Below are 24,934 nucleotides of genomic sequence, written 5' to 3' on the forward strand. Positions count from 1 at the left end.
TTTGATGTTTAAGACTTTCAAGTCAGTTTTTAGAACTTTATTTTACAAGTAGGGAATGTTTAATTTTTTACTACCATTTCCTCCCTAGAGATACAATTTATATATTTAAATCTTCAAAGTAAAAATCATCAAAATAGGAGATTAGCATAGAAACAGCCTACTGGTAATGGTTACACCTCCATGTTCTTTTTTTTTTTTTTTTAATTTATTTTTCTCTTTTTTTATATGTTTAAATTTCTTATTTTTAGTAGAGACGGGGTCTCGCTCTTACTCAGGCTGGTCTTGAACTCCTGAGCTCAAACAGTCCGCCCGCCTCGGCCTCCCAGAGTGCTAGGATTACAGGCGTGAGCCACCGCGCCCAGCCGTTCTTAATATTTATTGATCTTCAAACCATTGGGAATTTATTTCAACCAAGGTTCTCTAAGCCTCCATTATTTGAATGCAACTCCAGAGAAACCTAGTGTACATTAATTTACAGTTTAGTGGTCACAATCAGGGAAATGATACCTTTTCTAAAACTGAATTAATACAAGTCAGTTATTGCAGAGGTAAGTTTATAACTCTTATGCCCATTCTACAGGACAAACCTTACCAACATCTCACTATCGGGAATCAATTTAAATGAAGTATTCAGGAGTAGTCTTTATGATGAGAATAATCTAGATGATCTTAGTCTAAATTTATGCCTTGCTCTTCAGTAAAGTACAGTGACTCTGGATATATGTTCCACAGATGCAATGATTTCTAGTCCTTGGTCAGTGCAGAATAAAATATAATTTGTATTTTTTCAACGTACCTTTATTTATCTAGGAAGATAGCTTCCTTTTATTTGCCTTTGTCTTGTTTTGAATATATAATTCACAGGTTTGCAGACTTTTCCAGTGACTACATTTCAGCGTGTATTTCATCAGGAAACATTTGAGAGGATGTTATTTTATAGGTGAACTATTTGAAATTCATTGTTGGTCAAGTTTGTGAAAGTGGGTGCTTTTCTTGTAGATGGCAATTCCAAGCAAGAGTAGATGTTTGCTAGTTCTAATCAACAGACTATACCTCTTGTCTTATCTTTCTCCCTATAATTAAAGATCATGTACTACCTTATCATCCATGTCCTCATGCACAAGGGACTACTGGGGAAAAAAAAATACAGGATCATACTGGTCCTTGTCCCTGGCTCCAAAAGGCCAAAACGTTTCAATGGCTATGGTTTCAGTAAGATAAAACTACCTACAATGGTCTTTTGATGTTTCTTTACTAGAATGAAAGATACATTTTAGGAGTTGATGATTTAGTTGGGGTGGGGAGCAACAGTCACAGGATTTTCAAAAAGTATAATAATTCAGTTAAGATTATACATAAATTAATGTTGCCCTAAGCTTTTTTTTTAAATTTCAAGAGAATAGGCTTTAACATGGGAAATAAAATATATGTTAGTCCATTATCTACATATTCTTCATCTTAGCCATGAGGTCTTCCAAGCTTTCACCAGAATCCTCCACTGTTACCTCAGGTACAGAATCTTCTTGCTGTCAAATGAATAAGGGAAATAAGAACCCTATAAAATTCTTCATGCTTAAGAATATATAATCAGTAAGCTTTAACTGTACTCAACCAGTTTATAAGTAAATTTTCTTTAATAAATACGCCTTCTAATTTTTAGGAAAGTCTTTTACTTTCCCCAGCTTTTTGATTTATAAGGCAGTAATTTCAAATATTCCTGACATCTCTACTAAAGTTTTTTTAAATGATATTGTGACTAAAACTATCAATATACAAAAATGACATCTTAATTTTATCAAAATCTATTATATTTGATTCATTCATGAGTGAACAAAACCATTTCATGTCTATGTTTTCAAACAGTTTAAAATAAGTTATGAATATCTGTGTATTAACACTGAATACCTCCCTCTCACACTTTAGTGCCTATAGTGCACAATATATAAAACAGAAAATACTACATTGGCATTACAGAATAGGAAGATGATGGAAGAAGATAAGTATACATTTTCTCATACGATATTTACTTATGAGTAAATCAGATTTTTGAAGTACCTTTTTTGGAATTGTATATGCCACTGTAATTCCTTCAGGTAGGTTCGGAACCGGACCTGAAGAATTTTTCAGTTCCTCTTCTGAAACTTCAGATACCAGCTCAATACCTGTCGAGTTAAATTTGATCCTATAAGTTTTTAAGGAACTCGGTAAGCACTAATTATTCATATTTATATAATTTACATAATCTTACAATTATATTCCCTACCATAAAAGGTTTTGTTTTATACTGCCATTTCATTTTATTAAAGAGTTCCTACCCCACTCGTTATCTTCATGTATTATCTTTTCTTCTTCTTGTACAACTTCCTGTTTGGGCAGTGCTGCTGCCTTTTTCTGTAGAAATCAAACAGTATCAAAGTGTTTTTATTCATTCTCAGTTCTCAGACAGGCTTTTTATCTTACCAAAAGCAAGACGGGACTTTTCATTTTTGAAATTATGGTGAGTAAGTTTAAACTATAAAAACCCAGAATCCATTTATCTTGGATTACAAATCTGTTTTTTTAAGTTATTGTCCTATGCAATATGATCCCTCACGCATTCTGACAGATTGACATATACCTTATATTCTTCCTGCTGCTTCCTGCAATTTCTGTCATCACACTGAGGATTTGGTTTCATGGACATAGTAGGAAAAAAATCCTGCATTGCGTTGTATCCAAGGTAAAAACTAACAGTACCAAAATTTAACAGAAACCTAGAAAGACAAATCAAAGTAGACTTAAATAAACAAAACCATAAAAGCACTAGAAGAAAGTAACTGAATTTTTAAAAAATGTTTTTGGAATAGGTAATGATTTATGTAATCTGCAACACAGAAAACAAAAATTCTATCTTGTTTAAAAGTTCTGCCTTAATAGTAGATGCTTGAATATTGTTGAATGAAGGAAAGAATAAAATTACTCCATTTAGTCAACTGTAGAATGCACTATTATTTTTTGAACTTCTAATAAAGATAGAATGTTTGCAATTAAACTATGATATGTCAACAACTTTAAGAAGCATACTCATTTCAGAGATGTTAAAATGTGAGAGAAGTGTTTTTAAAATGCCTGAGATACGGTACTAAATCCACTTTAATTATTTAAAAAATGTTATCTGTAACTTGCCTCCTCCCTAGTCAAATCTGATTCGTTTTAAAAGCTATATAGAGGGCCAGGCGCGGTGGCTCACGCCTGTAATCCTAGCACTGTGGGAGGCCGAGGTGGGCGGATCGTTTGAGCTCAGGAGTTTGAGACCAGCCTGAGCAAGAGCGAGACCCCATCTCTACTAAAAATAGAAAGAAATTATATGGACAGCTAAAAACATATATAGAAAAAATTAGCCGGGCATGGTGGTGCATGCCTGTAGTCCCAGCTACTCAGGAGGCTGAGACAGGAGGATCGCTTGAGCTCAGGAGTTTGAGGTTGCTGTGAGCTAGGCTGACGCCACGGCACTCACTCTAGCCTGGGCAACAGAGTGAGACTCTGTCTCAAAAAAAAAAAAGCTATATAGAGAAAAAATCATGTACAAAAGATAAATGACAAAAGGACAAATATTTGCAAATGCATGTTCTTAATATAAAGACAAAAATACAGAGCAAAGGCTATTAGCAGACAATTCAAGTGCTCAACCTTTTTCATAAAATAAATAAAAATTCAAATGAAATGCCTGTTTTTTACCTATCAGATTGACAAAGATTAAAGAATTTGATGATACCCAATGTTATCAAAGGTATGAATGAACCGGGCACCCCTATGCTATGATGGAAATGTATAATCCTTTTGCTTTTGCAAGAGAAATTTAGTAATATCTGTCAAAATAAATATTGCATAAACTCAAATCCACTTCTAAAAATTTATACTACACAAAAATCTAGTATTCAAAGATATATGCAAGATGTTGTCTACACCACTGTTAATAGTTAAAAGAACTGTAAGTAGCCTAAATGTGCATCAGTAGAGGGGCTAGCTAAATATGACACATCCTTAAGAGAATACTTTGTAACCATGATTCTTTTTTTGCTTTTTTGTACAATACTATAAAATGTTTTGTTTATACAAGGTCTACTGATTGTACAGGTTATTTGCTCTTATGTGAAATAGCCCTAAACTGTTACCTTGAGAGTTCTTATGTATGCTTTTTATAATTTCTTTGCTGGCAGCTGACACTGATATCAGGGTGCCTCTTTGTATATTTCATTTTGTTCGGGCGGGGGGTGGGTGGGGGGGGAAGTGGCCTGAATTGGGGAACATCTAAAGAGGTTCTGATTTTAATAAAGTATGAACTGATTCATAAATTCTGACATAAATTTTAGCTGCAAAGAAATCTGTTTCTTCTTTTTAGCTAAAGTTTAGATAGTGTAGTTGCTGGATATCTGTTTTTGGTTAGCAGAGGTATCCAAAAACATTTACATTATGTTAATGTATATAAATGTTACATTAACATTAATGTAATGTTTAACAATAATGGTTAGTCTTTAATCACATTCAGACTATTTTTAGCAAGACTTAAATCAAGATAGTCGAAGCAAGTATGTTTATGCCCACGGCTCTACCCACTGGTCAGACTTGCAGAGATTCAAATTATTTGGTTAATTTTTCATAATTAAATACACCAGGCACTGTTTGGCTATTCCAAATGCAAGGAGTAACTAACATTCATATATATTCATGTGTGAGTATGCACACCTGTGTATTAATATATGTAATGTTAATGTATTTAAATATATTTGCATATAAAAGCATATATAATATACACACATATTTACATATATAAAATATTTAAATTTAAAATAAAAACTTAGCTAGTAATTTCAATTTTTAAAATGCTTAATGAAATATATTTATTTTTATCAAAAGCATACAAACTATTCAAAAAAAATTAGCACTCACTCACTTTAACACGTTTTGTACTAAGATCCCGGCAACCACTCCCATAGTGGTAGGAAGACTGGCTGCACAAACACCTTCTCGTTTCAGAGTCTTTTCATCAATATTTGCAGCAACTACAAGGGGTGGAGCACACTACATGAAAAAGAATAAAACACATTTTAAAAGAAAGAGGAAAAACGTATGTTTCAAATGGTATTGTTTCTTTGAATTGTAATACGTTTTCAATGCCCCTAAGAACTCTAGTACCAACAGTGAAAAATAAAATAATGCATACCGCAAAACAAGCAGATTCTCCAGGAATTATGAGCTGTATGTGCCCCGAAACTGCATTTTCACTGACCCCAGATTCCATCCATATTTGTCCAAGTTCATTACAAGCCTTAATAGAAAAAGGTGAAAACACAAGGAAAAACAAGAAGTAATTTACAATAAATTCTTTTCATGAAAAATCAGGGTTTAACTGAATAGATTACCAAAGGTTTCTTAAAACTAACTTTTGTAATAAATGAGCAAAATTGTAAGTAGTGGAATTCTTTGGTAACTACCACATAGTAAACTGACAATATTCAAGAAGCAGTCAGTAAATAGCTATTTATTAAACTGAACCATAGTTTTATTGGATATCTTGTCAGATTAACTGAAAAATTCACTTTTCTAAAATAATTTCAACAAAAAATGCCAAAATATATGAAAAGTTAAAAACAATAAAACAATAACTCAAAAGAAAAAGAATTCTTGGTCAGACACAGTGCTTTACACCTATCATGCCAGCACTTTGGGAGGCTGAGGTTGGAGAATCACTTGCGGCTATGAGTTCAAGACCAGCCTGGGCAACATAGTGAGACCCCGTCTCTAAAAAAAATTTAAAAATTATCTGGGTGTGGTGGTATGGGCCTGTAGTCCCAGCTACTCCAGAGAGGCTGAGGCTAGAGGATTGCCTGAGCCCAGATGTTTGTGGCTGCAGTAAGCTATGATCACGCCACTGTACTAGGCAGGCAACAGAATGAGACCCTCATTGGAAACTAAGAAGGAAGGAGGAAGAAAAAGAGAGGGGAGGGATAAAAAATTACCTGTTGGGTATAATGTACACTATTCTGGTGATGGGTACACTAAAACCCCTGACTTTAGCATTATACAATTCATCCATGTAACAAAAACTCTTGTACTCCTCCTTAAATCTATTAACATTTAAAATATATATACTTTTAAATAAAAACAAAAAATTGAAAAAAATTCTTTACTTTTTGAGAAACCATGTTAAGCAATTTATACATAATGATACATTTGTAAAGTAACAAAAGTTAAAACACTGACCAAATATTATAAAATATTTATTTAAAAAAATTTGTATATCTGAAGTATTTGTTATTTTACAGTTTCCTCTGTTGGCATAAAAGAAACTAAGATTCTGTAACTATATCACACCAGCAAGGCTAGACAGATCGCACAGTTTGTAGAACTTTTTTTTTTTTTTGTAATAAGAGTCTCACTCTGTTGCCTGGGTAGAGTGCAGTGGCATCATTATAGCTCACTGCAACCTCGAACTCCCAAGCTCAAGTGATCCTCTTGCCTCAGCCTCCCGATTAGCTGGGACTACAGGCACACCACAACACTTGGCTAACTTTTCTATTTTTAGTAGAGACAGGATCTCCCTCTTGCTCAGGCTGGTCTCAAACCCCTGAGCTCAAGCAATCCTCCCGCCTCAGCCTCTCAGAGTGCTAGGATTACAAGCTGAGTCACCACGCCCAGCCAAAATTTTAAAAGCAGGCTAAGAGAACATTAAAAATAAATAAAACACATAAAAGGGTTTAAATCCAGAACTATTTTAGGATGGGGATTATATGCTGAGAGAATATGCAGGAAAATAGATAAATTATGAGTATAATATCTTATACAACAGGAATACTCACTGTATTTATTGTCATTCGAGCTTCAAAATTATCCACACAGCTAAGAACTAGATCAACAGGTTTTCCTTCTTCTAACCCACCATTACTAGTCAAAGAAAATAAATTTTATTTGAAAAAGACACAAAATACATTCTAATACATTAGACTTTATTTGTTCTATCACACTTACTCTTTCATTAAATGTTTGAGTACAATTATAACATAGTAGGTATTTACTATTAAAGATCTCATATAAAGTATTAACTACATGAATATGTAAAACAATGATACAGTGGTAGTACTTTAATAAGAAATAACAAGGGTAAAGGAAGTGTAAAATCTATTCACAACAGCTACCTTTTCCTTATCAGCTTTCACGGACTTTTATTCATGTTTCCCTACAAACGTAAATGTAATAAAAGCTAATTGAATGCAACTCATTATTACAGTGGTGTTCTGACAATCTATCTGTTTTCAGACAGAAATATAATCTAGAACACAAAACTTAAAATTGAGGATCCCTGGTTATATCATTATAGGTTACAGGGGGTTTTTGCCTGTTTGCTTTTTACTTTTTTATTGTTGTTTTTGGATAATATATACCATTACATACTTTCCATTGAGCTTCTAATACATAAAAATTACACACAAAAATTACTATTTCTTTGGTGGTTCTTTTGTTTTTTGAGACAAGGTCTGGCTCTGTTGTGTGGACATGAGGGCAGTGGCACTATCATAGCTCACTGCAACCTCAAACTCGTGGGCTCAAGCAATCCTCCTACCTCAGCCTCCCGAGTAGCTGGGACTACCTACAGACATGTGCCACCATGCTCCATTAATTTTTTCTACTTTTTGTAGAGATGAGGTCTTGAAATGTTGCTCAGGCTAATCTTAGAAGGCAGCTGTGCTCACCACTATACCACCAATGCAGGCTAGTCTTGAACTCCTGACTTCAAGTGATCCTCCCACCTTAGCCTCCCAAAGTGCTAGAATTATAAGGCGTGAGCCACCGCACCCATCCAAAAAAATTACTATTTTTAAAAACAGAAAAATATCTATCTGCCAATTCATTGAATTAATCATTAGATTTTTCTAATAGATTGTCAAATAATACTTGAGCTGAACATTGTACTAACATTCATAAATTAAAATTTTACCTTATTCTATCCATGAAATGTTGAAAGTTTTCCACTGTGGTTATATTATAGTTGTGTATTTCAAAAAGAACATCAGGATTAATGTTCCTAGGAGGGAAAAAGGGAATGATTATACAGACTACTAGTAGCTATCATAAGAAAAAGCAGAAAGGAAAGAGCTGAAAGAGCTAAAAAGCATTTAACATACTTCAAAGAAGTAGAATTCAAGCTATTCAAAAAATACCCAAAGTTCTCTTCTACCTCTTTTGTCCCACTTCAGGGACTAGGTTCAAAAACGTGTGGATTATCATAAGGACTACAAAAATATTCTCATCCCAACTTGGATCAACTTAAGTACTGGGAATTAAGACTTTACCATTCCTGGTAGCTATAGATCAGCATGACAAAAAAGATGTTTCTTTGTTCCTTATTCAATTCAGTACAAGTCTGGTACACCACCTGTTTTTGTACAGCCTTTTAAGCTAAGAATGGTTTTTGTATTTTTAGAGGGGGGATCAAAAGAAAAAAATATATATTTCATGACTTGAAAATTATATGAAATTCAAATTTCAGAGTCCAAAAATAAAGTTTCATTGGGGCACATATGCTCATTCATGTTTGTGTTGCCTACTGTTGCTATAGCACTACAACTGCACAGTTGAGCAGCTGCAACAGAGACCGTCTGGCCCGCAAAGACTGAAATATTTATTATATAGACCTATACAGAAAAAATTTGCCAACTCATGTCTTACAGGTAAGTTAGTGAAATGTGCATTTTTATAAAGAAAAATTCAGATCCACTTACATATTAGGTTAACGCATACCAAATACAAAAAGTTAAGATTTCACTGAATATGATGTTTAATTTATTCTGTTTACCTCAAAGTATGTTCTGCTGCTTGAACTTTACTTAATCCTGCTTGATGAGGTTGGAAGAAAAGTCTGTTCATATTGGCCAGTTCCACCTTGTCATAGTCAAAGAGTAGCAACTAAAATGAAAATAGTGGTATTCTGATGAAAAACATACCAAAAAACCGAAAATAAGAAAAAGCTAGTAAACTTTACATTTGACAGGTTTAACAGTTTGATAATAATATTAGTTAATTCTAAAACACTGGGTGCCATATATGAATTCATTGGATGCTCATGTGAGGTAAATATGTAGGTACTATTATTGTTATGTCAGAGCCACTCATCCCATATACAATGAAAATGAGATTCAAATTTAGGCATTCTTTTTTTTTTTTTTTTTTCTTTTTTTTTTTTTTTTTGAGACAGAGTCTCGCTTTGTTGCCCGGGCTACAGTGAGTGCCGTGGCATCAGCCTAGCTCACAGCAACCTCAAACTCCTGAGCTTAAGCAATCCTACTGCCTCAGCCTCCCAAGTAGCTGGGACTACAGGCATGCACCACCATGCCCGGCTAATTTTTTCTATATATATTTTAGTTGGCCAGATAATTTCTTTCTATTTTTAGTAGAGACGGGGTCTTGCTGTTGGTCAGGCTGGTCTCGAACTCCTGACCTTGAGCAATCCACCCGCCTCGGCCTCCCAGAGTGCTAGGATTACAGGCGTGAGCCACCGCGCCCGGCCAAATTTAGGCATTCTTAATCCAACAACCCCACCCTAACCACAATGCTGTGCTGCCTGCCTCTCGAAAAAAATTCACTCCAAAATTAACATTCATTCCAATTTTTAAAAAGTGTGCCAAAATCCTATTGCATTCTAATTTTTTGCAAAAAGCCAAAAACCCACTGGATAAATGAAGTCTTTAAATAAGATAAAAACAAATGCTGTAACTTAAAACTATAGCATAACCTGACTCCTCATGTGTATGACACGATATATACCCGTCACATGGCTAAAACATTATTCCAAACAGAATTACTAATTGTTGTTTCCTGACACATACTTAGGCCTGTTTCAAAACAGCATTTGTCACACACACACAATTTAAAATGGCCATTAGATCACATTTCTTATCAGTAAGAACAGCTGAGAGCCAAGGATTTCCAAAGTCCCTTCCTGATCTAAAATTCCGTGAATCTATAATACAATTATCAGCATCACAAATTTAACAACAAAGACAAAAATAGGATTTTCTTTTTCTTAATACAGAAACTAAAAAGGGGGGAGGGAAACCCAGCCCACAGTAACACCTCCCAGATAATCCTTAACACTTGCTAGAAAAGATCTCAATTATATTCTCCATGGTAATTTTCTAATGCCTACTCAGAGTCTCCAAAACATGGTTTATTTAAGCTCAATCAATAAATATTTATTAGGTCAGGCCAAATGTTAAATTTGAGTTTCTGCCTCCCAGCTTGTTTGCAACTAAGTTGCAAGAAACACTACTAAATTTGGGAAGAAGAGGTGAGAGTTCTAACTCTGACACTAAATAGCTCTGATAAAGGGTAAATCACTTTCACTTTTTAGGCCTGTATCCTCATTTATAAAATAAAGCAGCAGATCTAGACCTGGTGATACAGGGCACCTCAGATACTTTCAGGGATTCCAGATACTTTTGGGGGATAAAAAATGGGGGCTCTGAGTTTCCCATCCTCTACTCCCCTATTTAATTCCATGAATTAGCTTCTTGTTTGTTTTACAAACCGAAGAAAGAGTTCCTGAAACTTACCTGTATAGATTCTTAGTTTACAAACTTGAGGGCACAATGGAATCACTGGGACAGTTTTTGAAAAAGTCTGGGTCTCATCCCCAAAGATTTTGATTTACCTATTATGGGGTGCAGTATGGATATCAGAATTTTTTAAACTTTCCAGGTGATCCTGATTACAGCAATATGATTACTGTTCTGGATCTTTGCTACTCAAAACGTGGCCTAGTCCAGCAGCATCAGCATCACCTGGAGCTTGTTAAAAGAAATGCAAGAGCATTTTCCCAGCTTTCATATGCATATTGATCATCTGGGGATCTTGTTAAAATAACGATTCTGATTCAGTATGTCTGGATCCGAAAGTCTTCAGTCCTAACAAGCCCCCAGGTGATGCTGATGATACTACTTTGGGGACCAGACTTGGAGTAGCAAAGATCCAGTGGTTCTTAAAGTGTAGTCCCAAGAACAACATGGGGACTTGTTAGAAACGTCCATTATTAGGTCCACCTGACACCTATAGACTCGAAACCACTAGAGTGTGTCTGGCAATGTTTTAACAAGGCTTCCAAGTGATTCTAATAACATACTCAAACTTGAGAACCACTGATCTCAAATGACCTCTAGTATCCCTAGTCAATCAGCCAGGGTACTTAAAGACAGTATAAGCAATTTTTGGCCTGCTTTTATAAACCTTTTGAAAGGTATTAAAATTTTAATGAACATTTTTAGTATTTTGGTGTTGTCTTTTCTATACTGATAAATGAGTGCCAATTTTGAAACAACTTAAAGAATTTGGGGTGGACCAACATATTAAAAAGTATTGATAAACTTTGCTTTATCAAAATGGCAAATTAGAGGGTAATTGTGAAAAGTTTATTTAACCACTATATCTGACAGCATAGACTTTGGCTTTATAAATCTAAGATTAGTACATTGAATTGGGGTATAAGAAAGTTTCTTCTCCTTCCTACCCACAATCCAAATCAATTTTAGAAAAAAGTGAAAAATATATGGGTTTAAAAAAAAATCCAGAGCTTTCTCTAGTTCAAATTCAAGAGTAAGAAAAGTATATGCTTTCTACTCTGTCTGGTGTAAACATGTGTTTAATAAAATATTAGATGTTTCAGTGTTTCACTCATACTATCAATTTAACAGCCTTCTTTCCTAAACTTTGATATATCTAAAACACTTAAGTCCAAATTGTTTATATACTACCTCAAATAAAAAAGTTCCTGAGCACAATTAGATGGTCTTTGCCTAATTAGCAATAATACCAGCTTTTGATTGAGTAGAGAGATGTCTCAAATCTTTTGAGTAGAAAGAACAACCTGGGTACACTACCAATCAATAAACTATTAGTAATGAGAAAAGAATCGTAATTAGTACCTGATTTACTCCAGGACTTAGTAGTTCCCTATATGATACACAAAGAGAAATGTTTTTACCTTACCAATGCCACATCTTGTCAGCATTTCAGCAGTCACACTACCAACTCCACCAACACCTACTATTGCTACAGCAAAGGTACGGATTTTCTGTGAAACAGAAAATTATATGTGTTGGTTAATAACTCTTATCTAATATGTCACTAGAAATTATTTTTACTGAAAATCATCTTCAAAAACTTGGAAAAGTTTATCATACCTCATAGTCATTTACAATTCCCATTCGTTTCAGTGCCATCAAGCGGCTTAAAACAAAGAAAAAAGTTTTAAAGCTTACAATCTTTTAGTTAGTAATGATACAGATAGACATACATCATCACAGAAAATAAACACCAAAACTCAATCATTACTAATCTTTTAAAAGAGGAAGACTCTTACAGCTGGCTTTTACCAAATGAAACTAAATTACCTGGGTAGCTTTAAAAACTCTCCCAGGTGTTTAAAGATTTTTTTTTTTTTTTAAGCTCCAGATATATTCTAATGTACAGCCAAGATTGAGACCTGACTTAAATGTTTTAAGGGTCAAAGTGGGCCGGGCGCGGTGGCTCACGCCTGTAATCCTAGCACTCTGGGAGGCCGAGGCGGGTGGATTGCTCAAGGTCAGGAGTTCGAGACCAGCCTGAGCGAGACCCCGTCTCTACTAAAAATAGAAAGACATTATATGGACACCTAAAAATCTATATAGAAAAAATTAGCCGGGCATAGTGGCGCATGCCTGTAGTCCCAGCTACTCGGGAGGCTGAGGCAGTAGGATCGCTTGAGCCCAGGAGTTTGAGGTTGCTGTGAGCTAAGCTGACGCCACGGCACTCACTCTAGCCTGGGCAACAAAGTGAGACTCTGTCTCAACAAAAAAAAAAAAAAAAAAAGGGTCAAAGTGAATTTCAACATTTTTCTATACTTTGGTAGTATAAGTAAATTTTTAATGCTTAATACGCAGATCTCCATCATCAGAATAAACTCATGGCTGGAATTCCACTCACTTGTTGCCTCCGCCCAAAATGGATGATGTCTACTTTTAGTAAGCACTTATTGTATGCCAAGGATTCTAAGTACTTCAGTTACTGCTAATCTGTTATCTTTATAAATTTTAAAGTGTTTATGTCCATTACCATCATATCTGTAACTAACATGCTAACATTATTTCCTTTTAGTTTTAGGCATTATTTGAAATCAGATTTCATCCCTAATACACACAGACATTTCCCATCCCACCAATCTCCCAATACTGTTGTATGGTCATCTTGGTTAGATGTTAACTGTTCACAACTGGGCTTAGAACTTATCCTTTCCTTTATAACCCCCACCCCTGAAGTTAATAACTGTTTCTCTTTATGCTTAGTTACCTATGTATTTTCACAAATTCAACTCCAATTCTGTCCACTAGTCTAAAATTCCTCTAGATGCACTCATATGCATGAGGCATCCTATTAATTTCATCTTAAAGATGTATCTCCTAGAATCTGACATGGTAGCGCTAGACTTACTGCACATACAGCTCCCTTCTTAGGATCTCCCTTCATCATCATACTACAAGTTCTCTTCGTTTCTTTAGCTTGTGTTAATCCCCTGCTTCCTGTGTCCTATAGCTCAGCGGTTCTAAAGTTTCTAGGGATCATCATAAGCAGCATCACCTGGGAATTTGTTAGAAATGCAATCATCACCCGCTGAATCAGAGACCTTGGATGTGGAGTCTAACAATCTGTTTTAACAAGCCCTCCAGCAATTGTGATGCACATTAAAGTTTGAAAGCCTCTGTTATAGATTATTTCTTAACTTGTTCTCTTCTTATGGTTTGAATCTTTCAGTAGCGTTGCAAAGGGTGCAGCAAGGGTAAATTTTGATAACTTGCATGTCTGAAAGTGTTATCAAAATTCTATTCTTTATAAAAATTACAACGAGTATATATTTGTGGAAAGCTACATATACACACACTCTTAATTGATAGTTTAACTTGGTACAGAAGTCGAAAGTTGGAATTCTCTTTCAAAATTTCTAAAGTATTGCTCCAGTGTCTCCTAGCTGCTTAATGTGAATCTTTTAATCCATTGTGATGAGTACTTAGTGTACCCTTTCAAAATGAAAACTCAAGTTTTTCAGTTCTGGGAAAGTTCCTTGAAGAATCTGATAAATGCTTGTTTGGTTTTTCCTGGACTCTTTCTGGACAGTCTATTGTATTTCCTCTAATTTGGAAGTTGGACCACCTGGACTTGTCCTTTACTCTTATATTTTTTCTCTAATTTTCCATCGTTTTAGTTTTCTGCTCCATCCTCTGGATGATTTCTTTCAACTTTATTTTCTAATCCTTCTACTCAGATTTTCGTATCATTACCATCTCCATTTGCAAGAATTCTTTTTAATCATCTGAATGATACTTTTTATTGTGCCTTGTTCTATACCATTTGTACAATATCTTATCTGAACATAAGAATGACAATTTGGGGGCATGTATTTCTCTTACATAGTCTATCCCAAGTTGCTATTTTTATTTCTTTCATGTTAGGAGCTTCTCTCATCCTTTGTTCTGTTCATATTTAAGAGTGGGACACTAATAAAGGTAAGGATATAGGCAATACTTGTTTGACTTTGGGCTTCACTGTAGGGTGATCTGGCCAGGGTATTTAGTTGAGAAACCCACAATGTCAGTGTCTTTCTTCTTGGCTCTATCAGATTCCTTAGAGAAGAATCTTTCAAACTCCAAACTGAATTGAAGTTCCAACCTGGCTGACAGCTATTGGAAGTTCAGTGGAGGAGCAAGGCTGGGAGTCCTAGCATTCAGCATGTAAACATTCAGTACCCCTTGCTTCAAATACAAAGACCTAACTCAATTATTAAGAGACATCCTCTATTTTACTCTCTCCAATGAATAAATCTGTAGTCTCTTCTCCTGGTAGAGAATGAACATTTGCCCAACTACCCACAATGGGGTAGCGGACATGAAGCTCTGTTTCTTCAACAGACTTTCAACTAAAAGTTTTTTAGCCCTACCTTAAGTCCTTCTACAAGCACCTGTGCCTATTCTCCTGAGCCTTTTAGGGAATTCTGTGCTATTAACTGGGTTGTAAGCCTAACATTCAACTTCTTTGAATCTATTAAATCAGTTATCCTTCATTTATCCATTTTCTAGTTTCCAAATTGTGTTACTATAATCTTCAAGCACAGGGACCTAACCCCTCCCCCCACCAATTATTAATAGGAACCCTTTATTTTTTCAATGGGGGTTTCCTTTTTAAAAATTCCTTTACTGTCAGTTTAGTGGGGTTGGGTAAAAAGTAATAGCAAATTCCTATGATCAATCTGCCATCTTTACCTTGATGTTACCTTCAATCTTTACAAAAAAACTTCTTTTTTTTTTTTTGAGATAGAGTCTCACTTTGTTGCTCGGGCTAGAGTGTCGGCCATGGCATCAGCCTAGCTCACAGCAACCTCAAACTCCTGGGCTTAAGCGATCCTACTGCCTCAGCCTCCCGAGTAGCTGGGACTACAGGCATGTGCCACCATGCCCAGCTAATTTTTCCTATATATATTTTTAGTTGGCCAGATAATTTCTTTCTATTTTTAGTAGAGACGGGGGGGGGGGGGGGCGGGGGGTGTCTTGCTCTTGCTCAGGCTGGCCTCGAACTCCTGACCTCGAGCAATCCACCCGCCTTGGCCTCCCAGAGTGCTAGGATTACAGGCATGAGCCACCATGCCTGGCCCACAAAAAAAACTTAGGAAGAATGTATAGCAACCACCTTTTACAGATGAGGGAAAAGATTCAGATTAATCAACTGCCCAAGATCAGTTAACTGGCAAACAGTATTCAGAGCTGGGTTTCTGAGCCAGGATTTGAAACCAGGTTTGCTGATCTCACACCTTCTGTTTGCCCCTCCACATTTTTATAATTATATTCTATACCACATAATTTCACACTTGTGTTGTTGGATCATTATTTCACCAGCATTTAGTTTCCCAAACTAAAGCAAAAAGGATTTTGAGGTTCAGAGGCTTTATATTTCCTTTGTATCACTTGATGCAATTAAAATGGTGTTGAACACACACAAACCTCTTTCCTGTATCTTTCAACAACCTTGCACTTTCCCTATCATAATTCTTACCACCTGTATTGCAACTGCATGTTTACCTTTCTATCTCACTCTCATCTGGCAAGCTCTGGAGGGAAAAGACCATGTCTACTTTTATCCACAATGACTACCTATATGAAATACTCAATACGAGGTAAATAATATCATCAAGGAGAGCTGGAGATATAAAAGTGCTGAGTAAATAATTGCTGAATGAACAAATTCAAAAAATTAAGGCAGACCTTTATTAAATTTCCATATACCAATGAACAGGTTTAGGTATCAACTGCCATCTCCTATATAGCAATTTTAATAAGGGCAAATGTTGCAAATTAGGTAGAAAATACTAAATGTTTACACTTGAGTTCTGAAAGTTTTGTGATTATTAATTACAATATCAAGGGATCATCTCACATTAAAATAATTTCTGAAAGATGACTTTAAATATATAACCCATATTCCTTTGTTTTTCATTCTTGGGGGAAAAATTTCAAAGTCTTCATTTGTAAAACTTAAAAATGTTTAAACATATCAAATGAAATAGTTTCTACTCATTCTCATTAGAAATATCAGTTCATGCTTATTCAATCTCTAAAAATTTTGGTTCATTAACCCTTCATATTTGGCAATACAATTAAAGCACCCTAAAATTTCCACTGAGGTTTTTGTATGTCACAAACAACTGAAACTCAATTTTAAAATCAAAACTCTCAGGGTCTTTAAAGGGAAAGAGAAACAATAACATCTTCCCTATTTCATCTACTTTAACACCATCCAGTTTTTAGCCACACTACCTAATGGTTTATTTATTTTTACTGGGGAGATAGTTCTGTGTCAATTTTGGATTAAGACAAACATGATAAGTCCAGGCCTTATTATTTACTACTATTTCTATGACCTGAAGTGCCTCTCTAAGTCTTAATCTTCTCACCTATAAAATGGGAGTAAAATAACAGTAGCAATCTCATGGGATTGTGGTGAGAAGAGACAATGCATGTGAAGTGCTTAGCACATAGTGAAAACTCAATAACGACTTGCTACTAAATACACTAAGCAATAAAGTCTTGTGCTAGCCTTACCATGTACAAGCACTATTCCAAGAGCTTTACACATACTGACTTTTTCAATCTTCACAACTATGACAGAGATAGATATTACTCTTATCTCCATTTAACAGGGGAGAAACTGAAGCAAGGAGGTTTAGAACTTGCCTACGTTTACTGAGCTACTTAGAGAGCTGGGATTTGAATCAAATCAGTCCAGCTGTAGAGTCCTTACCCTTAACCATTGCACTATATTGCGCCTCCTGAATTAACAAGCCTTCTTAGAAAAGGAGAAAGGAGAGGGGCGCGCAGGCCTGGTAAAGTCCAATGATTTGAGATGTTAAGGAGCACCCCTAATATCTCAAAATTAGGGCTAACCCCCCCCTCTTCCCTGCCCCAACCCCATTTAAGATACTCTGAGAAACCTTTATGAAACTCAAAGTTTATGCTTAGCCAGTTTTACATCTGATGTATCTTTTGAAAGTTCTTACTAATCTTACGCAGAGCGAGGTGGACTAATAAAGGGAAAGGCGTTAGGAAACCGGATACTTAGGCACAGGAGCAGCACCATATGGCTGACTCACTTGGGGTTTTTTAAGAAGAAAAAGAACATATTCTGACCAGTAATAAGACGTGGCCCTTCTGGGGGATGGACACGCTTGAAGCTCCGACTCCGGCAGAGCAAAGACAATGTATGTAACCTAAACATTTGTACCCCCTTAATATGCTGATAAAAAAAATTTAAATACAATAAATAAACATTGATCAAAAAAGAAAAAGACGTCCCTTAACCATATGGGAACGGGATCCAACCCCCTCCCCCAAACCCAAAGAGTAGCGGGAGTCGGTTTGAGCCTGACTTGGGGAGCGCCTCACTCCTGACCACAGGGACACCGTGACATAGTTCGTCCCCCGCAACGCCTCTGATCCACGACGCAGGTCACCTGTAGGGATTGGAATCCACCACCTCTGAGCTCATCTTCTCGATACGGGCCCGGCCGCCCACTCCGTCGCCTCCCCCAAGGACCCGCCGACTTCTCTCCTGGGCAAGTTCCCGCTCCAACTCCTGTACCCGCTGCTGCAGCCGCTCCACACACTCGCCCATGGCTGGGACTCCGGCCGCCAACGCTCCCAGCCCCGGCCTTCGCCGCCGCCGCCGCCCCACGCTGCTCGGCTGGGACCCGGAGGGGTAAGTGAGGAGGCACCTAGCCGCCGCCTTCCTAGCCCAGAGCCCTAGGGAAGTGCTCCCAGCGCCTTGCAAACAGACACGTCTCCGCCACTCCCACGGGCTTTCCACGGTTCCGTTTCCGGTGCGTCGTCGACATTGCTCCCCCTCACTAAAAACCCGTCTCTTTTTGCTTCCTTCTTCGCTGGATCGGCCAGACCAGGCCACGGCAGGACTGGGGTCATGAGTGTCCAAAGGAGGCAGCCTGCGGTGTTGCCTTTCTAACCCGCCGGCCAGGAGAAACAGGATCTTTTATTCCTGGGCTCAAGGCCCTGTCGGGCCCTTTTCTGAACCGGACCCTAAAGGTTTTCCGCCTGCCAGTGCATTAAATCTGATGCTTGTAACTATGACTGTGGCTTTGTTTTCTTTAAAACTGAGGTCTCCAATTCTGAAGCTGACTGAAGAATTTAAATCAGGACACACATTGGGCAATTCTGGCTCTTCACGACTAGATCTTAGGTCACGAGACTCAGCGGGCAGGCGTTGCTCAGCAACGCGCTTAGAGCGTGCGTGATTGGCTGGAGCCAGTCCTCGCCCTGGAGCTGCTGCAACCCTGAAGGGCTTTGACACTCGAGACTGTGAGCTTTGCGTTTCTGTGCTTTGCGGCGGCAGTCATGGAGGGAGGTGCTGCTGGCGAAGCTGATGCGGTCGAAGTGCTACCCCAGCACGAGTTCGACCGCAAGTCCCTGGAGGCCTACCTAAACCAGCACTTGCCTGGCTTTGGGGCCGAACTTGGGGCCACGCTGACCGTTGCCCAGTACAGGTATCGACGCCGGCCCTCGCCTCCAACAGAAACAAATTTGTGTATTGTGTTTTCCTTCGTTTGGTTCTGGATGGTTTCTTACATTTTCCCTATCCCGATTGCTTTTTCTGCAAAAACGCACCCTGCAGGCAGGAGCTGCTATTGCCTATCCTCCTGTATTCGATTCTGCTGGCGTCTTTCCAATTGGAGGGCAGTAGTGGAAGCGCCATAACATTCACTATTCTATTTTCGGAAGGAATGTTTGTAAAACGATGAAGTTATATGCCTCGAGGATTCACTAAGGCAAGTGAGATTGGAAGCTCTGTGGGAAATAGATGCCTTCTCTGACCTTTTGTGCTGCAGCCATTAGATCTTTTTCTGAGAAGCTGGTGTAATTCCGTTTGATTGGTGGTATCCCCGGAGGCTGTGTTAATGGCATAAGATGGACAATCCGAATTCGAATCCTAGTTCTTCCACTTAGCAAGTCACAGCACTACTTTGGGCGTCGTTTTTTTTTTTTTTTTTAGCGAGGGCATGGAACTGTGTGAAATGATCGTTAGAGTACCGTTCCCCATGGTGAATCAGTCTGGCTTTAGTCTGATGTTTTACAATAGATAAAGTTTTAAAACTTAATTCTAAAAATATTTTTATAAACACAGGGTTATAGAAAGAGTCCTAGCATTTAGAAAACCGGATCTGTAGCTTACCGTGTGAGAGTTTTAAGTATTACTTAAACTGGGAGAACTAGCATGGTAACTTGTAGTAACCATCCCTGTTCTGACTGGTCCTGATAATGAAATGAAGTATGGTAATATAGGCCAAAGGGCACAGTATATTAGTGGCATTTTATCACTGGCATTTATATTTTTTGACTACTGATTTTGGTGAAAATTAAAATGGTAAAGGAGATGAATCAGAGTTTTGTGATGTAGAATTAAAAGGCCCATGTCTCAATATATATTGGAGCATGAAGGAAAAGGTGGAATAAACAATAGGTGAGATTTTTAACCTAGAAGCCATGTGTTGTAAACAAACTAAAAAGGATCAAAGTTCAAATTTCAACTGTTACCCTTGCTGTGGAGTTTGGGCAAGTTACCCTTTAGCATCAAGCCCTGCTTTAGGGTTTTTAAAGAATTATTTAACTGAAAGATACTTAATTCTGAACTAAGTTGAATGTTGAATAAACCATAATTGTGCTCAATAAATGAAATTAGTTGTGTCATAAAAATTGCTTCTAGAACTGTTATGTAAGCTTGATTAAATAAGTATGGAACTATAGTTCCCACAGAGTACACATTCATTTCTAGAACACATGAAAAAGTTTGTAAAAATTGAAGACATGTTAGGCCACAAAAGAAGTCTCAAAAATTCTAAAGTATCAATCATTATATTCTCAAAATATGGGGGTTTTTTAAATGCCAAAATTTTAACAAAAGCAACTCAGAAATACATGTTTAGAAACTAATTGATTCAAAGATGAAAGAGCTAATAGTCAACACAGATAAGAGTTTATCAAAGTTCAGCATACAAAAATCAATTGTATTTCTCTACTTTAACAACAGTTAAAATATAATTTTCAAAAAGCTATAAGAGCATCAAAAATATAAATTACCTAAATATTAATCTAACAAAAGAAGTGGAAGACCTTTGTAGAAAAAGTGACAAAACCTTATTAGGAACTTAAAGAGAATTTTAAAAATTGAGAGATGCCATGTTCTTTAATAGTAAAAGTCAATATTGTAAATATTTCTTTTTCTTCCAATTTATCTATAGATTCAATTCAATGTCAATCAAAATCCTAATTTTTCCCCTCTAATTTGAAAAATTGCTCCTAAATTTTATGTTCAAGAGCAAAGGGCTAAGAATAGAAGAAACACTCCTAAAGAACAATGAAATGTGAAATTTGAATTAAGGTGGCATGATATTAGCACAAAGATAGACCAATGAAATAGAATGGAGAGTTCACAAAAAGACCCACATGCTTATAGAATAATATATGAGGGGATGGGTGTATGTATACATAATGAGTGCGATGCGCACTGTCTAGGGGATGGACACGTTTGAAGCTCTTACTCAGGGGGGTGGGGGGGCAAGGGCAATATACACAACCTAAACTTTTGCACCCCCACAATATGCTGAAATAAGAATTAAAAAAAAAAAAGAGTCAGTGGGGAGGAAGGAAGGACTTTTCAAGAAATCATACTGGAATAATTGTTATCCAGTTGTATGAAAAAATAGAAATTAGATGCCTTAGTCTACTTCATACAGTGCAGGTGGATAACAGCCTTGAATGTGAAAAGTAAAACTATAAATATTTGGAAGACATACGTGAATTTTATAACTTTGGATTAAAGAAGAAAGAAATTCTTTAAAAAGACAAAAGTAGAAACCATAAAGGAAATGACTGATAAATTTTCATTAAAAGACTTCTTAACATGAAAACACAAAGGAAAATATTTTCAGTGCTTATAATGGTTAAAAGATTAATATCCAGAATATAAATAACGACAATATCCCAACAGAAAAATGGGCAAAAGACTTGAAGATACTCAACTTCATTCCATGGTAGTAATAAAGAGAATACAAATTCCAAAAAACATTGAGAAACCATTTCACATCACCAGATTGACTTTTTTAAAAAATCTGACAGTATCAAGCATTGGTAAGGATATGGGGCAATAGGGACTCATACAGGGGTATGAATTAGTAGAGTTACCATTGGAAAACAACTTGGCATGATCTTGCAAAAATGAAGTTGGGAAGATACGCGTATGCCCCATGACCCAGCAATCCTATTCTTAGATGTATACTCTTGAGATATTCTCTTACTAGAGTATCAGGAGGTAATCTACAAAAAACATGCATTGCACTGCTTGTAATAGCAAAAATCCAGGAAACAATATTTATCAATAGAATGGATGAATACATTGTGGTATATTTATATAATGGAATACCACGCAGCAGTGACAATGGTTCAGCTACAGCTATACCTAACACAATAATAAACATGGACAAATAAACAGTATATCGTTTAAGGAGATAAACTTTCAGGAAATGATAAATATAAAATTGAGCCCTCTGTGTCTCTCTCCGAAGGGCTTCAAAGACATAGTAATTTTCTTAGAGTAGTGAAAATGGTGTTTGTGGCATTATTCCTTATGTCTTACAAATTTTGTAAATATTATTTTCATGCAAAATTGATTTTAAAAATTTGCAAGGCCAGGCGCGGTGGCTCACACCTGTAATCCTAGCACTCTGGGAGGCCGAGGAGGGAGGACTGCTTGAGCTCAGGAGTTCAAGACCAGCCTGAGCAAGAGCAAGACACCGTCTCTACTAAAAATAGGAAGAAATTAGCCAAACAACTAAAAATAGAAAAAATTAGCTGGGCATAATGGCACGTGCCTGTAGTCCCAGCTACCTGGAAGGCTGAGGCAGGAGGATCACTTGAGCCCAGGAGTCTGAGGTTGCTGTGAGCTAGGCTGACGCCACGGCACTCTAGCCCAGGCAAGAGACTGAGGCTCTGTCTCAAAAAAAAAAAGAAAAAAAAATTGCAAAAGTTAAATCCTATTGGAAATACAAAATATTTAGAGGTAAACAATGATGAAAGCATTATATAGCTTGATACAACAAAACTTGTGATTTGCAGCTGAGTGCCTAATGTGTATCTGGCACTGTCTCAACCACTGGGGATATAACAAACAAAAAATCTTGCCTCCTTGGAACTTCAATTCTATTTGAAGATGACAGATAATAAGCAAAATCAATTTCTAAATATCACAATGTAGTAGAAGTTGATATGTACTATGAGGGAAAAGAGAATAGGAAATGTTTGGGGTTGGGGCAGGAAGGCTTCACTGAGAAGGTGGCATTCAGCAAAGACTTGAAGGAGAAGAGGATATGAGCCATGTAAATACCTGGAAGATGAATGTTCCAGGTGGAGGGGACCCTGAAGGGGGAGTGTGCCTAGTGCGTTGAGGGAATATTGGCCAATAGCCTGAAGTAGTATAAGCAAGGGCAACAGGGGCCCTATCAGGCATTATAAGGACTTTGGCTTTTACTTTGAGTTGAGATAGGGAGAAATTGGAGGTTTTTCAGCAGAGAAGGGAAGTGATTTGTCTTTTTTTTTTTTTTTTTAAGAGAATCTACACTTACTGTGTTGAGAGTTGACTAAAGTGGGCAAGGGCAGAAGCAAGGAGACTAGTGTATTACAGTGTTCCAGTAAAGAGACATTAGTGGTATGGGCCAGAGTGGTAGTGTAGAATAGGTAAGAAGTGGTCAGTCATGCACTGCATAATGAACTTTCAGTCAATGACAGGCCACATACATGACGGTGGTTCCATAAGATTATAATACCATATTTTTACTGTACCTTTTCTATGTTTAGATACACAAATACTTACCATTGTGTCATAATTTCCTCCAATATTTGGTACAGTAACATGCTGTCCGGGGCAATAGGCTATACCACACAGCCTAGGTGTGTAGTAGACTATGTCATCTAGGTTTGTGTATAAACACTCCATGAAGTTTGCACAATGATGAAATCACCTAACATATTTTCTCAAACGTATCCCCATCATTAAGCAACACATGACTGTATTGTGAAGGAATAACTGACTGATTAGATATAGGGTAGGAAAGGAAAACATGAGACAAAGATTATTCTATTTTTGCCTTGGTAATTGGAAGTATGGGTTTATTATGAACAGAAATAGAGAGGACTATAGAAAAGCAAATTTGAGAGAAAATGTCAGGAACTCAGTTTTGGAATGTTAAGTTTCAAGATGCCATTTAGACATCAGGTAAATACGTAAATAAGTAGTTGGATGTGTCTTAAGGTAGAATGGACTAGGACATAAATTTGGGAGTCATTGACAAAGATATTTAAAAACATAAGATCAAAGAGCTTACCTAAAAAATGAGTCTACATCAAGAGGAGATTTAGAGACTGAGTCTAAGGCACCCAATATTAAGAAGTTGGAGAATGAAGAGGAATCTACAAAAGAGTCTGAGAAGGAGTGGCCAGAGAGGCAGGTAAAAACCATGGTTTGTTTTGGTGACCTTGAAAAGCAGTGTTAGGGGAAAGATGGAAATAAAAGCTTGATTGAAATGGGTTTAAGAGGATAGGAAGAGGAGAATTGGAGCAGAGAGTGTAAACAACTTTTCATGAGTTTTTCAACAAATGGGGATAGAAATGTTTTAAGTGGAGGAGGAAGTGAGACAAGGCTTTAAAAAAATAACAGCATGTTTGTAGCTGATGGTAGTGATCTAGAACATGGAAAAAAATGTGTAGGAGAAAGGCCTGGAAAGAAGTTCTAAAGAAGGCTGGAATCTAATTCGAAAGAGAAGGGGTTTTCCTTAGGTATGTGAACATCCATTTATAGACTCTGGAGAGAAGATAATATATATGCAGTTGACAGAGTAGTATGAGCTTATGGAAGTTCGCATTTGATTGTTCCTATTTTCTTGTTGAAATAGTAAGCTAGGTCGTTAGCTGAGAGTGAAAATGGAGAAGGTGTTTGAGGTTTGAGGGGAGAGGAGAAGTTATGAAGTAGTCACCTAAGAGCATGGGAGAATGAATAGGCTATGGAAATGTGATTGCCAAGTGGGGTTCACTTTGAGGTTCATGGTCATGAACTTGAAGCAAGAATAGTTATTCTAGTAAACATTATAGATGTTTTTCCCAGATCCTCTTGGATCCTGTATTACTATTTCCATGGACACCCTGCCTTTGTTGGGTTTTGCTTCCAGTAGCCAACACTTACCGGCTTTTTTTGGGTCAATTGCCCTGATGCTACTGGAGCCACTCTTGCCCCAACTGTTGTAGTACCTGATATGGACCTTAACCAA

General features: G+C 36.9%; 2 protein-coding genes across 3 annotated transcripts in view; one reads left to right on the forward strand and one right to left on the reverse strand.

Moving 5' to 3' along the window:
- Positions 1 to 360: 360 nt before the first annotated feature.
- On the reverse strand, positions 361 to 18,369 carry UBA5 (ubiquitin like modifier activating enzyme 5). Of its 2 annotated transcripts, XM_069475421.1 has the most exons (12): positions 18,062 to 18,369; positions 12,213 to 12,258; positions 12,014 to 12,103; positions 8,834 to 8,943; positions 7,976 to 8,062; positions 6,840 to 6,924; positions 5,204 to 5,308; positions 4,934 to 5,061; positions 2,618 to 2,753; positions 2,316 to 2,391; positions 2,056 to 2,162; positions 361 to 1,526 (listed from the first exon to the last, which is right to left on the reverse strand). In XM_069475421.1, the coding sequence occupies exons 1-12, from the start codon at positions 18,220 to 18,222 to the stop codon at positions 1,443 to 1,445; spliced, it is 1,215 nt and encodes a 404-aa protein (XP_069331522.1). In that variant the 5' UTR covers positions 18,223 to 18,369; the 3' UTR covers positions 361 to 1,442. The 2 variants fall into 2 exon arrangements, with proteins under 2 accessions (XP_069331522.1, XP_069331523.1); XM_069475422.1 differs by lacking the exons at positions 12,014 to 12,103; positions 12,213 to 12,258 and having other exon boundaries at positions 18,062 to 18,316.
- A 333-nt stretch (positions 18,370 to 18,702) lies between these two features.
- The window catches only part of ACAD11 (acyl-CoA dehydrogenase family member 11), an 82,735-nt gene continuing 76,503 nt past the window's right edge, over positions 18,703 to 24,934 (forward strand). Inside the window, exon 1 of the mRNA XM_069475420.1 lies at positions 18,703 to 19,105. Within this exon, the coding sequence (XP_069331521.1) occupies positions 18,957 to 19,105 (149 nt within the window). The 5' untranslated portion in view covers positions 18,703 to 18,956. The remainder of the gene's footprint in view (positions 19,106 to 24,934) is intronic.

This window comes from Eulemur rufifrons, chromosome 7 (assembly GCF_041146395.1).
Source record: "Eulemur rufifrons isolate Redbay chromosome 7, OSU_ERuf_1, whole genome shotgun sequence".
Classification (NCBI taxonomy): domain Eukaryota; kingdom Metazoa; phylum Chordata; class Mammalia; order Primates; family Lemuridae; genus Eulemur; species Eulemur rufifrons.